Source organism: Phragmites australis, chromosome 21 (assembly GCF_958298935.1).
Source record: "Phragmites australis chromosome 21, lpPhrAust1.1, whole genome shotgun sequence".
In the NCBI taxonomy this organism is placed as follows: Eukaryota; Viridiplantae; Streptophyta; class Magnoliopsida; order Poales; family Poaceae; genus Phragmites; species Phragmites australis.
The window spans coordinates 1,391,024-1,405,693 of NC_084941.1; the positions used below are offsets into that span (position 1 = coordinate 1,391,024).

At 44.6% G+C, this 14,670-nt stretch overlaps 1 protein-coding gene and 1 pseudogene across 5 annotated transcripts; one reads left to right on the plus strand and one right to left on the minus strand.

Annotated features, from left to right (window-relative positions):
* Positions 1-9,703: 9,703 nt before the first annotated feature.
* On the plus strand, positions 9,704-10,312 carry LOC133904000 (uncharacterized; annotated as a pseudogene).
* A 1,242-nt stretch (positions 10,313-11,554) lies between these two features.
* On the minus strand, positions 11,555-14,317 carry LOC133903758 (uncharacterized). 5 transcript variants are annotated; one of them, XM_062345217.1, is made up of 4 exons: positions 14,062-14,316; positions 13,583-13,648; positions 13,181-13,357; positions 11,555-12,249 (listed from the first exon to the last, which is right to left on the minus strand). In XM_062345217.1, exons 3-4 carry the CDS (start codon positions 13,289-13,291, stop codon positions 11,797-11,799), a joined length of 564 nt encoding a protein of 187 aa, XP_062201201.1. In that variant the 5' UTR covers positions 13,292-13,357; positions 13,583-13,648; positions 14,062-14,316; the 3' UTR covers positions 11,555-11,796. The 5 variants fall into 5 exon arrangements, with proteins under 5 accessions (XP_062201201.1, XP_062201202.1, XP_062201203.1 ...); XM_062345218.1 differs by having other exon boundaries at positions 13,575-13,648; XM_062345219.1 differs by lacking the exon at positions 13,583-13,648 and having other exon boundaries at positions 13,181-13,302; positions 14,062-14,317.
* Between the last annotated feature and the right edge of the window lie 353 nt (positions 14,318-14,670).

Genomic DNA, 14,670 nt, shown 5'->3' on the forward strand with positions numbered 1-14,670 from the left:
CTCTCTTCTCCATGCATTTGAGCGTGTCTCACTGTGAGTTTTTACCTCTCTCTTGATCTGAACAGTACGGTTGCTTGTGAATTAATGCTCTATGATGATAACATGAACTGATTTTGGACTAGATAGCTGAGTACAATAGTTAGAACTTGATTGATCCTCTAAGTATATTGTTGTTCTAGGCAGTGCATGAGTCTTGCGGTTTGTGATCTTCTGGTCTGACCCTGGATGCCAAGTTTTGGAAATTAGATGTGCATTGTCTATTTGCTTGTATCCCTGGATTATGTACTATTGGTTGGTTTGAGCTGTAGAATTAGATTGCTTACTATCTCTCAGTCTGTTGGTCTGTAGCTCAGTTTATTTCAGGTATATAGTTTTTGTTTTCCCTTTTATTACTCTGATTTTTCTTGTAGCACTGTCTAGGGATCCTTGTTATATTTCAAAGGATGGTAGTCATGTTCTAATTCTAGGTATGATCTTAGTATCTAGTCTAATTTTGATATATTCACTTATATGTTTCAGAGCATAACCTAGTTGTTCTAGAACCAACTATAGTGAACATCTGAGAGCAATATTTTTATGTCCCCCTGCTGTTCAGTGTTGTTGATAATTGAAAAGAAATCAATCGCTACCTGGAAGTTAGTCCCACTACCTTAATTGTTGGTGGGTTAGATTCATGTATGAATTTTGATCTGTTTGATATCTAGCTTGGTTGATATCTCCCTTAGGATTTATTGGCTAGGGGAGAAATGTTTCACCAAGCTGGCCCGATTTGAATCCTCACTCCAGTACTTATTGATATCTCCCTTAGGATTTTCTTTTCTCTAAGAAACCATAGTGCAGAAGAGGATTGTCGCCCCTCAAAAACCAAAAGCACAGAGGATGCTAGCATTAGAGGCCGTCCTGCCACAAGATGAGACGGATAGGAGCCCAAGCCTACACCCGACGTCCTCCTCCATAGCAGCGAAAGCCAGAATCACAACCCGAGCCATGTTCCGTGCAAACCTCCGAGCCGACGTCGGGCAAGTGATGAAGAATACAATCCCGCCGAAGAGATATTAATATGAGTTAATTCATTTTATACTTGTTGAATGGAGAAATATTTTTTGTTTATGTCAACTTCCCTTATTTTCTCTCTAGATGGTGGAAGCGCGGTCTCCAAGCCAGACAGTTAGTAGTGGTGCACGAGCCCAAAAGCCAATATCACAAACACAGTGGCCAATGGATAAGATTATCATCACGGGAATCGATGCTGACAGGCTGCCTACGGATGAAAATGCCCTAAATAGATTCCAGAGGGTCGTAGGGCTCATTGCTCGGGAGAGGGTGCCGATAAGACTAAGTTCGATGACCTCAGTGACGAAGCGAAAAGGAACTTGTTCGATAATATTATCAAGGAGTATCTGGAGTACCATGGAAACATGAGCGAGTGTCAAACGATCTTTGTAGTCAATGCAGCAATGAAAGTGATCACGAAACTTCACTGAAGCTTTAAGAGCAAGCTTATGAATCGGTACTTGGCTAAAGGGGCGGCGCCCTTCGAAAGCTACAAGCACTTGAAAGAGGAAGATTAGTATGCTTTTGTACAGTTGAAGAACTCAGAGCAGTTTAAAAAGGAGAGTGTAGAGAAAAAGCAACTTCAGGCTACGAACAAGCACAACCACAAGACCGACGCAATTGGGTACGCTGGGAAAAGGGGAAAATAGTAGGCAGAGGATGATAAGTTAGTCAGAGAAGGCCACGAGAATCCTTGGTTGCAATTCTCGGAATGATCGTAGTCGTATTTGCGTGCAAGGGGTGACCTATCCGAAAGCAGGGTAATCACATTCAGAAATAGCGAAACCCAGTCAGTCGCAAAAAAGTAAAAGAAAAGGGAGCTGAAGCTAACCGAGGTTCTTTTACCGAGGTTAGGGAACATGATGTTCTATTAGCAGTACTGGGAAACCCGAAGCACCCAGATTGAGTACGAGGTGTATCAAGTTCCCAGGGCTAGAAATACGACTTTCCCGAAGGCCTCGGGATGTACAAGAAGAGGAAGAGGTCAGGTGCAATGGACATACATGCAATTACACGGGACATCACCCAAAAAGTTTATGCAAGCATCATGGGGCAGCTTGCATCATAGGAAATGGAGATTTACATACCACAGGAAGCTAGTCCCAAAGTTGCAGAGAATAGTAGATGCGCCTCCAAGGAGGTCGATCAACAAGTAGCTGCTGCTATGACTGAGCCGGATAAGATTGGCCTGCTAGAAGGGCCCACGCCCTGCAGCCTTGTAATCAGGCCTGGCGGGTATCTCATCAAGGTTGCAAGGGGCCAGATGCTTCCAGACGTTTGTATCTTACACACGGTCCCGATATGTGAAGGTTACATTGTGGTTACGTTGGACATGGTACATAGCAATACCACCGATGACGTATTGCAGTTCCCCCCAATAATGAAGTTACAACTCTGGGTGAAGCTCTTCATCAAATGATCCAGTGGAAGAGGTGTGATATCGTGGTCTATAAGGCATCCTAGTCTGAACGAGCTTCAAATGCACCGTTGACGCGCCTCTCACTTCCAGAGAATGCAGCTTCACTTCCTTCTCCTCCTCCAGAGAAACTGGCTTCACTGCCCTCTCCTCTGTATCCAGCAACCTCGCTTCCAGATCTAATTCCGTCTCTCCCAAAGTGTCAAAAGAAGAAGGAAAATGAAGCTGAGAAGAAAGGCTCTAAAAAGCACCTGCCGAAGATGTCGAAGGTCATTGTACCGGCGAAGAAGTTCATAGACATTGGAGCAGCGTGGATTAGTGCCAACACGAAGTTCCAATATGAGAAGTCCTTGATGAGGGTAGATGACCTAGTAAGGGCGGGACAAGCATATGTCGACCTGCATAATTACTACATGCAGGCTACTAGAGACAACAATGTTTAATCCATAGTCGTACAATACAAATGATGCCACCTCTTAACTAATGATGATAGCTACTTCATTGTGGGTTTCAATGACTTATACAACATCTTCAACCTTGATGCCCTGGATGTATCGTTATTATAGATCTTCACATTGTAAGTCACTTGAAACTGGATATTCATTAATTAATATCACTAAGTCTTGAATCTAACTATGTTCTTATCTGTAGACACTTGACAAAGAAACAAAAAAGAACAAGGATCTCATCGCATTTCTTGACCCTAAGGCCATTACAATATCGGTCATCCAACTTCACCCCGACTACGTTGTGGACCATATGGCTACGGCAATGCAACAATATTCCAAAATGCACTATCTGCTCGGCGCCCATAACACCGGTGATCATTGGATCTTACTAGTTATTTGCCTCAAGTGAAACTTGTTGTGGTACCTCGACTCGTCAAGACCAGTAGCACCAAAAGGCAAACTTAGATATCGTGATTACAGCACTGTAAAAGGACTCCTCGACTAGTAAGTTCTACCTGACTTAGTTTAATTATTTAACTTTTCTAACATTTGAATTCTCCCTAATCGGTCCCTCTTTATGCAGGGATTTTGACAAGTACCTTCGAGCTTAACCTGACTACAATACGAAAGATAGCTGCAGATTGACACATAAAATTGGGTTCGCTATAAGTGCTACCAAACAGATTACCAAATGCTCTCTTTTGTTGTTTTTCTACTTTTGATCTAACAATAAATTTTCTTTTCAGTAGTGCCACCAACAACTATCGGGCAACTCCTGCGAATTCTATATTGCGTGGAACATGATCCTCACACTTCGCATGAAGGATATCAAATCCCCCGGTGTAAGTTCAATACAAGATTATTCGTAACTAATTTTAGTAATTAGTTTAATTTCATGATAATATGACATTAGTTACGTGTCAAATTATACAGGAATTTTCAGCTTCTTTTTTTGACGACGGTGCACTCTTGGAGATTCAATGATAGATCGCTGAGTTCATGGTGTCTAAAGTCATCAGCTCACAAGGCGAGTTCCACTATATAATCCCTAGGTTATGAGATCTTATGTAATATAAGTTGATCAGAACTTTGTAACATTTATGATTCTATAATGAATTGATTGAAAATTTGTAACATTTGTGATTCTGTGATGAAGCAAGTTTTTATGTAAGTGTGTTTGTCCATATGGATTTGTATGCGTCGTTGTTGTTTGCAGGGAGAAAACGGCTATTAAATTCTGGTTATGCTCAAGATACAACCAAAAAATAATACAATCATGCGGTGTAGGCTATACATAAGTGACAGGTAACTTACCCGTCACTTATTTCTTTCTCACTAGCTTATAGGTGAAAGATATAAGTGATGGGTAACTTAGTTAAACTGTCACTTACGTATTACATAAGTGACAGGTAACTTAGTTTACATGTCACTTATTTCTTTCTCATTAGCTTATGGGTGAAAGATATAAGTAATGGGTAACTAGTTATCCGTCACTTATGTTAGAACATAAGTCACGGATGAAGTGGTTATCCATTATTTATGTCTTTCTCTCTAGTATATGAGAGACAATCATAGGTGACGGGTTAAGTTACAATCTGTCACCTATGATCTCATTTGTGACAGATTCTTACCCGTCACCTTTAAATTTTAGGATGATCGGTAACCTGATGATGACTAGCCATCAGTGACGTATTTAGGATGATCGATACGGTATCCGTTATCTATATCCATTATGACCTGTCAGTTTTAAACTTTTTTTATGTAGTGATCATTTAGTTCTCCGTATGCTAAAATCCACAGACCCACACATTATTTGCGTAATGTGATTTTCGTTGGCGACGATCTTGAAGAGATGATAGGGAGCGTTCATGTCTATATTCAAACCAGCAAGTGGTCGGTAGAGGTTGATGACAAGACACCCATGGAAGCCGGACAGTGTCCGTTCACTGTTGCACGATTCCCTATCTGTTCCTCAGGAGTAACAGGACAAGAGCTGAACGCTGTCTCCTGGTCTTGTTTGCTTGTTTGTGTTCATTCGTTTCGTTTAGCACTCTCATTTTGTTTCCTTCTTTTTCTCCCAGGCGTGGTGGGGCTTGATGCACCTCGATGCCTTCGTCTTGTGCAGGCCTGTAGGGCATATGATATGAGGAAGAGCCGTCGCTTTTGTCCTCTTCGAAGCGGAGCCTCGCAATGTCACCAATTGACAGCAACGGTAAGGTCTCGACAGCAGTAAAAGCAAGTGTTCTTCCGAGCCTCGTAGATCACCAGGTGCTCTTCCCAAGATTTTTAAGATAATGGGAGTACAAATTTCAGCCTTTGCACAGCGTCAAGACGTTCAGGCTGCACACAACCATTCTTACCAAGTTCATGGGTAACACTTGTTCACGTGGCTGTAGGTTAGCTGGGAAAATGGCTAAAATGATTAGGCATGCGTCAAAGCAATCCATGCCAATTGAAGTGAAGTGCAGTGCAGTGCTTTGCTGATAGATACTACCACTAGTCTGCTGCTACTGTTAACCTTTCCTGTGTTATGTACTTTGTTCCGTCGTAGTGGGTGTCTGGGGGTCCAAATCTGCAATTGAACTAATTAACAATGTCAAATTAAAATAAAGCAGCTGGTCAGCTCAAACTTAGTGGAGCAGTCAAGCAAAGCAAAGCAAAGCAACCCGTAGGAACTCGATCGATGTGACCATGAAGGCTCTTCTTTTTTTCTGTTGGCTGCTCAGGTTCAGCTCAACTGCTGGTGGACTTGAGCACTAGCTGCTACTGGTGGAGTAAACAACAGCATAGGCTTCAGGTTGCCCCCACCGGATGAGACGTTTGTCCCATCGCGTCCTCCGGCGTGCGCCGGGCCGCCGGCAGAACATGAATGAATGCATGATGCGTTCCGGCCGTGCCAGGCGTGACGAGAGCGCGGCCAATGATTGGTGGTCCGGCCGACGAGCGGAATCTCACGCGTCGGGTGGACGGCTTTTGCGTCTGAAATGTCATGTTTTTTTCTGATGGACAAGTAATGGTCAGTACGGCAGCTCGGCAGCATTTGTCGTGGTGGCTTGTGAGATCATCATGCGCCTTACGGCAACTCGGCAGCATTTGTCGTGGTGGACGAAGAGGAGAATGATCATAGGGCATGTCGAAACGATGGCGCGAAGTGCTTGATCGTTCTTTTTTTAAAAAAAAGAAATTGGTAAGGGGCATGCTAATTTTATATTGAAAGGGTAGGAGAAAGTATAAAGCCTTCAGAGGGCAAAAACATCAAAATAAACTTAACTAGAGCCGCAGAAGAAAAGTTGTTAGCCTCTTTGCTCCCACAATGCACCATGCTCTAGCATCCTCTTTGATTTTCACCATCAGTGCGATCACCGTATTCTCACGGTGTTGTAAAATTCTACCATTCCTTTTATTCCATAACTCCCATACTATAAGGATGATGAGAGATTTAAGGACTCTAGACGGCACTCCTTGCAGTGTTGTTCACCTTTGCTTGACTGTGTCAAAAGCATCTCATACCATTGTGCAGTTGGTTTTCCCGGTGCACTAAGTGTAGATGATCTTCCATATACATTTGGAAAATCTGCAATGTGCAAAAATATAGATTGTCGACTCATATGTAGTTCTGGATAGTGGACAAGCTTTCTGTTTCGACCACCCCTCTTTATGAGGTTGTCTAAAGTCCAAATTTGACTATAACGTAAGCCACAAGAAGGCATTCATAGAAGGTGAGGTTTTAGTGATAATATCAACTGGACATGTTGAAGGTATGTTTATAGGAGGATAAATTCGACGAATTAATTAGACGGATGAAATAGCAGTAAAATTGATGTGTGCTATCTATAAAATAGCAGTAAAATAGTGCTTGATCGTTCTTTCTCCTTAAGCATCGCTCCATTGTACATGCCCCGATGAGATGGTTTGAGAGGTTTAAGAGAGTAGTCCAGTTTCGGACAAGACGTTCGGTCCTTGGTAGGTTTTGACGTGTCAGCTCATTTTAGTTGCCCATTTTTTTCCCCAACTTTCCCTTTGGTTTGTGCTACTCCTTTCCGCCTCGTTTACACCTGCTGGTAAATGGTCTTTGCGCGCGTGATCCAAGACGATGGCCCAGTTTTAGCAAATCCCAAGCCAAAGTAAAAAAGAAAAGAAAAAAAATTGAAGTAAAAAAAAAAGAAATTGAAGGCAGATTCCTGGCACAATTCTTTCCATCATTAACTTGGGTGCCTTTTTTGCGGGCCGCACGGTGAAAGGAGTTAGGACCTATTTATTTTAGTTAGAAATTATGGATTGTAAGAAGTTTAATTGTAAAATTTGGATTGTAAAAATAGGATTATGCATTGTTATAATCTGGTGAAATGTGGATTACTGTATTATTATAATCTGAGTGTTAGATTATAACAATCCAGTTTTTATAACCAGCTGTTTATTTTTCAACTTTTGGATTATGATCATAATTCAGTTTTTACAATTTAACTATTTGTTTCAGCTTTTAGATTATAATCACAATCCAACTTTTATCATCCGAAACAAACAGACCCTTAGCAGGCCGTATCCAGGCTGCTGATTGGATTGCTGCTCCTAGTCTTGTTCTTCTATTTCCCTTGATAAAAAAAATCTTGTTTTTCTATTTTTAAAAAACAAAAAAGTCTTGTTCATCTATTCTCCCTAAAAAAGTATTGTTCTTCTATTTCACAATGCTCGTCTTTTTTTTCAGTGTTCTGTTCACAGTGGTCGTTTCTGACGAAATAAACATGTGGTTATTATTATTTTCAACTATCTACTACCCCTACTTCCCTTAAAAAGAGATATGTCAACAAGCTGTAGTGCATCATATAACAGGGGACCTGTATTATTTCTTGTGTACTTGCGTAGTAAAGTTACTGTAAAGCGTAGTTCCTGATGGCATTCGCTTATTAAGCAGTACATATGGTGTGTTTGGTTCGGTTGCCGCGGCTTGCCTTGCCAGGTTTGGTAAGATTTCGCACGTTTGGTTCTGTTCCACGGTGCAAATATGGAGAGCAAAAATCGCTCCCTGGCGCTGGCAAACGTGGGAGAGCAAAAATCGTTCTTCAGCGTCAGCAACGGAACTAAACGCGCCCGTAGTTTCTCTCATGACCAAGGCACTAATCGCATTCGCTTTTCTCACAAAAGCGTAACGCGCGGCAGATGACACCAAGGTAATGGGGGCGTCCATGGATAAGCACGACGTCTCTTTCTCAGTTTCTCCCTCCCCCGCCCGCCGCCGGCCGCTTTCTTTCTCGTCTTGCTTGCGGTGGAAGCGACGCATCCACCTGCTGCGAAAACTACTTTCCGTTCTCCCCTGTGCCGTCCGTAAACTTGGCTTTCTTTCGCATAAACATCATCATTGAACGCGGGACAGAGAATAGGACCACTTAGATCGAAGTAGCATTCACCCAAATGTTCTAACGTAGAGTAGAATCGAGGCATATAAAATAGTATTCTTTCTGAGCTAGCTTCAGCTTGCAATCCGAACTGAGCATGGGTTTTTGGAGTTAGCTCGTCCTCACGGGATCGTGACCATATTCATTTAAAAAATCATAGAAAGAGTATTCGGACCAATTCAAGATGAAAAAGGGTTACTCCAGCAAAACTCGAATAAAGTTGAGCCAAAAGGTCACAATTCAAGAAAAATTCATGAGAGAGTGGTATCTCTTTTGGATCAACCCAGTGTTGAGAAGTTGGTTAATCGATAAAGAGACATGGATTTGATAGCTTTGTTTGGTATAGGTTCTCGGATCTAAATTATCTAAGAGTAGTGATTTTGTAGAAAAAATAATTATATAGTTAAAAGTGATTCTATATAGAGTTTATTTTTTAAAAAAAATGAATTATATGAAAAAAGTGAATAAGGAAAAACTGATTTTCTTTCAACTTCTAAGTATCTAATTCATTACTCTGAAAACGGAAAACTACCGTTCAATGTAACTTTCCCTACACACTGAAACTTTCTGCGCCATGCATGCAGCAGGTAGCAGATCCATATGTCTTGTCAGGGTTGGTGTGACGATTGCATTCGGATCGTCTGGAACTCAGGGGAAGCTTCTGCCACGCATCGCATCAATTGATCCCCTCGCGCGACAATTACGCCCGCACTGCACGCGGCTGATCGATTCCACAAGTCCGGCGCCTGGTCGCTCGCAGAAACTGAACTAGTGGAGCAGAGCACTCGTTTTTGTTTCTGCGCAGGGGGTAATTTTGCTATGATTGAAACTGAAAAGCTTGTCCCATGTGAAGCGGGGTGGGGGGGGGGGGGGAGCTGAGGTAATGGCACTCGAGGACGATGAGTGTGGAGGCGCATCATCGTGAATGCTTGATGAATGGACGGAGCAGGAGGGGATCCATAGATGAACACCCAAAAAAATCAGCAAAAAATCTCTTTTATTTAAAAAGTCAGTAGTATTCCTTCCTCTCGCTACATGTTTTCTTCCGCTCCTCGGTTTTCCTTCTGCTCCTCAATTCTCTTCCGCCCATACCGAGCCATCGACCGGTGGTGGTGGGCCATGTGTTCATCTTCTCTCCATCACTCCCGGGTTTTCCGCATCCTTCTTCCCTCTCAATCCCGATCAATCCGCAAAACCACCGCAGAAATGGTGTCCCATCCGTCCGCCCGCATCGCGCATTGTCTGCTCCCCTTTCGCTTCAAAAACGCCCCTTCATTCCCCTTTCGTGCATGCCGCTCCCGATTTTCCCGCATCGCTCACATCCTCCTTCCTCACCAGTCGCCTCTAAATCTAGCCCCATCCACTCCCAAACCCTGGTTAGCCTCCGCGGGATGGACGAGGACTGTGAGCTCCTCCTCACGTCCCCCAAGCACGACTATTTTGACCTCAGCTTCGATGCCAAGTACCCCAGGAGGGCGTTGTTGTCGAAGGGGGACTCCAAGGAGGAGGAGGTGGTGGTGGAGGAGCTCCATGCGGACTCTGGCAACACGGGCTGGATGGAGCCGGACCCCAATGATATCATCTTCCTAGCCGTGACCGAGTGGCGCTATGGTCGAACTCATCCTTGGACGAAGAGTGGCACGAGGTCGAGCCGTTCGAGGGGGCTGAGGAGGCGGCAACGCCGACAAAGCCCGAGGGAGGCAGTGGTGAAGGGAGGAGAAGCGATGCGGTGGTGAAAACTGCCACTGGATGCGCTGTGAGTGTGGGCCCTGTGTGCGGTGAGGAGCTCGTGGTCGGTGTCGTTTTCCATCACACTACTCGGATTCGTCGTGCTCGGGCGGCGGCTGTACCGGATGCGTCACCAGAGCAAGGCCGTCGCATGCATCCTCCTCGTCCTTGACGAAAAGGTGATGCCTTTCGATTCCCCTTCTGTGCAAGCGTCTTGTTTGTGGATTTTGCCTTCTCGAGACGTTGCTTCCTGGATCACTGAGCCTAGCTGAGTAGCTTCTCGTCCCCTGCCTCCCCTCTCTGAATATATGTTGTACTACACTGAGGTCCTAAGGAGACCTGTAGGATGGCTCTGGGCCTATCTTTGGCGATGCTCTTGAGCTGATTATGCTGAAGGTAAAGGGGACCTATAGGATGGCTCCATGCCTGTCTTTGGCGATACTCTTGTGCTAATTATGCTAAAGGCTGAAGGTAAAGTAGAGAAGGAATACAAAGGATCGATGAACTTACCTTGCTATGCCCACAAGCGCTTTTGTGGTTTCTTCTAATACGATTATGAGGCTAGGATAGATGATACTTCCTAAATTTCAGTTACCTAAAATTGATAGGGTGCTCAAGTGACGAATTAGGGAAGAGGTTTTCAGGTTTAGGGGGATTTTATAAATTTTGAACTTAGAAGAATGTTGGCAGCGGTAAGCTGGCCTGACGGAGGAGGCAGGAGCTAGGGCAGGATGGAAGAGGACGGCCGATGGGCTAGGGCGGGGTGGGGGAGCGTGAAAATGGAGAGGTTAGCGCGGCGATTGCTGCAAGAGAAGGCTAGAGGTGGGGGAGCGAGCGCAGCGGGACGACGAGGACGGGGGCTAGAGGCGGGTAGGATCTAGAGGTTAAAGAAAGGTTATGAGTCATTAGATGGTCACGACCGTCTCCTGAAAATAAAACCAAAATCAGGCGCTGAAAAAAAAAGCAACAGCCTTAGAATAGAGATTAGCTACATTAGAGTAGAAATTTGTATTCTAGTTCACATAAAAACTTCTAGTCCCATTTGAGCCGGCTGCCGGCCCAAATGGCTAGCCAGGCGGAGAGCCTCCCTCGTATCTAAACTGGCTCCTTGTCTCTTTGCTCGATGCATCGCTACTCTCTCTCAGCCTCTCGCTAGGGCTTCACCTAAAACTGTTCTAGTTCCCAGCAACCTGCTTCTCACGACTCACGTAGCCAATAAGGCACATCGACTCTCGTGTGCTTCAAACACTAACATTGTTTTTCACATGTTGAGCAACTGTCTTAGGGATAGCGGTGTGACCATAATAGTAAGGAGCAATACACACCTCACAAGTAGCTCAACAAGCTTGCAGTTAAGGTGGGACACGCATGCCACATCAGCAACGTGTTGTGTCCAAAGTGACCTGGGAAATGTAGCGACAAGGGGCAGACAAACAACAATAGCGAATAGTGATAACAACAACCAGAACCATAAGAACTTTGCCACCATTCTTCCACCGCAAAAAGAAAGTGCATACCAAATATATGAGCAAGCACAGGTGTCGAATCCTTCTCAAGGTGTCTCCATAGTCTAGTCATACAAGTTGCCTCAGCTTGTGGCCGATCACAGCACACAACTAAGTGAGAAGTATAGCTTCTGGGCACTAGAACACACTAGCATATCATACCAGGATCACGATGACGGCCATGATTGCAGAACGGATGCAATAGATTACCCATTAGCAAGTACCAAAAGAGTTAGTCATGCAACATAAACTCAATCAAGATAAAGTTTCACATTGATCCCATTGTCAATCAGCGACTGAACAACCGCCCTTATCTTCCCTTCAAACTTGTCCCGTTCCCTCGGCGTGTACGTGCAGGTGTAGACATCGGCCTCCTTCGCTCTCTCTGCCAGGAAACGGCCCACGGCCAAGCAGGCTGGTATGTCGGACCTTGATTGGAGAGCCGCTTTGATGTCCTTCGAATTGGTCCCAGCAACTGCGACCTGCCTGCATGTCGAACGGTGGGTGAGGGATGCCGAGACAAAGCGCTTGGAAATGAAGACGTCGAGTGTGAAAGGCTCCATGTATGCGATGGTGCGCTGCTTGAAAGAAATGTGCTTGTGTGGGTTCTTCGATCTTTTCTCCTTCTTGTATGTGTATGGTCTACTGTTGTCTTCATCAACAAAGTCCTCTACGCCAAAGAAGCTCCTGGAAGAGCTTAAGATCTGGAAAAGAGAAGGCACAACCCAATATCTCTCAGTAAATGAATCTGAAAATGAAATGTAAAAAAAAAAGAACCGATAACTGTTGCATTTGGTGTAACAAATTGCTGAAATAGACTGTAGGTGCCATTAAATTCTGAGTTGTAAGTGCCATTTCATCTTTGGTAATTGAACCGTTCAAAACGCTATTTATCCTGTCTACATGCACTATATACACGACTGTAAAAGTTAAACTGAAATAGCCATAGGCAGCTTTAAGCCTTGAGAAACACAAGACTAAAACAAAAGGTTAAAATAACTGATCATTCAAAATGTTGCGGTATGAAAAATTAAATATAGTATGTGTTCCCACAAAAACAATACTGCATGCCCACAGGAGTATAACTAGTTTAGGAGAATTTCTTTTTCTACACAATACCATGAAAAAGGGGCTTATTTTGAGTCTCGCTGGATTTTATCAGCAAATTTGCAATCCAAGCTAAGCTATATGTATCTACTTATCATCAAATATGATATCATGTATTAGCTTAGTTCTTGGGAGCACTGATTGCCAACCAAGCTATAATATTGGCATTTGAGCAATGAGATATATAAAACGTAAATATTTCATGTCTCAAATCCAACTGCAAGAAAAATCACCAGTATTATGCACAGCATTGTCCACCAGACACTTACTCTACAATCCAGATTGAGAGGGGTAAAAATGTTAGCACTAACTTGATCAGGATATTTCATCCTCAAAACTTCTGAAGGAAGAGGAAAAGAGAAACAAAACTTTCATCAACATTTGCATCTTCGCATCATCTATTAGACATTACAAATTAATTATCCTCATGTAAGTGATGGAACTAAAAGAGTTTGCTCACACAAATTGCTGTAACAACATAAATCTCTCAAGTTAAATATATTGCTGTCAGACAATGATCCTTGTTACCTGCCCACTATGAAATCGACTCCAACAAGTATATAGTGCCAGTACTGAATTTCCTTCTTGTAGTGTGTGTGCCCCTCTCCTCCACGATTGGCTCAAGATGTTCTTAAGCATCTTTAGCACAACTGCTTGCAGTATTCAGCGACAAAGGAAACTTTGTAGTCAAACCTCTAGGTCGATCTGTAAGAAACGGAAATATTATTGCAGCTGAAAACCTTTCAAACAATAAAACCTCGTTTGGCATTCTAGAACAGAATTTGATTCACTCAATTGGATGCAGAATCCTATTCTAGTATAATACGAATTTGATTCAGACCAATTAAAAATCGAAACTTTGTGTTTGGGTGCCATTTGGATACAAATTTTTAAAAATAAATCATCATTTAAAATAATGCACCAACGCACTGATCCCCTCCCGGCTCCTCTCCGATTATCCATAAATCGAGCAGAGCAGGCAAATCAATCATTAACCTACACTTCAAAAGCATCATCAGATCGCAAGCAAATTGGACAGAAACTTGTAACTACGGATGTAATCTCCACATAACCGGCGTCAGCAAGCAACAACGGATTGGATGGATCTACATGAGAACGGGAGCACGGAGGAGAGGCTGAGGACGATTGGGAGAGGAACAGTCGGGGGTTGGCTGTTGCGGAACGGCAAGGTGGTGAGCGGAGCAAGGGGTTGTACGCCTCGGGGGTCCCACTGACGGGTTGGGGCGCCGGTGGTGACCTGGCCGGAGACGGCGGGTTCTGTGCTAGTGATGGCGGTGGGCTACGGCCCAGGCCCCGGCGTGACCGCTGCGCCAGGAGTCGATTGGAGCGGGGCTGAGGATGGTGGAGTGAGGAGAGGCTTGGGCGGCGGAGGCAAAAGCAGAGCTCACCTCGATAGGCGGCGGGGAGCGTCGTGGGGGCGAGGCAGGCGGCAAGGCCGTCGCGACTCGCGAGCGGTTCTCCGCGTGGGCTCTGCTCGGCTCGGCGAATCCACGCCGGCGGCTGAGGGGAGTACTGGCGTCGGCGACTGCGAGGGAGGGCGAGGTGGGGGTGGAGATGGAGGTGGAGAAGGGTCTGGGCGGCGGGCGAGGCGGCGGGAGCTCGCGCCGTGGCACACTGGCACGAGACGACACAGGGCTTTCGTCGGGCCTGACGCTGGCAGAATGGGACCTGACGGGCCGAAAACACAGCCCGTGGGATAGACCAAATAATCTCGGCCTTTTGCCTTTCACTGACGGGCCGACCCTGACAAGCACCAGTACTTTGCCAGCCCACAAATCTTTGACAGCCTCGCGCGTGGGCGAGGTGCGTCACGGCTTCGGGGCTGTTTGCTTTTGGCCCACGTATACCCCACTAAATACCAGATCCGTTAAATATTTAACGGAAGGAAATTCTACGAGATTCTTCACTGAAAGATCCGAATTTCCTTCCACATTTGGCAGAGGAATCAGTTGTCTGCTGTTTCGTCCAGCGTGGACGTAGAAATGTGTCTATCCAAA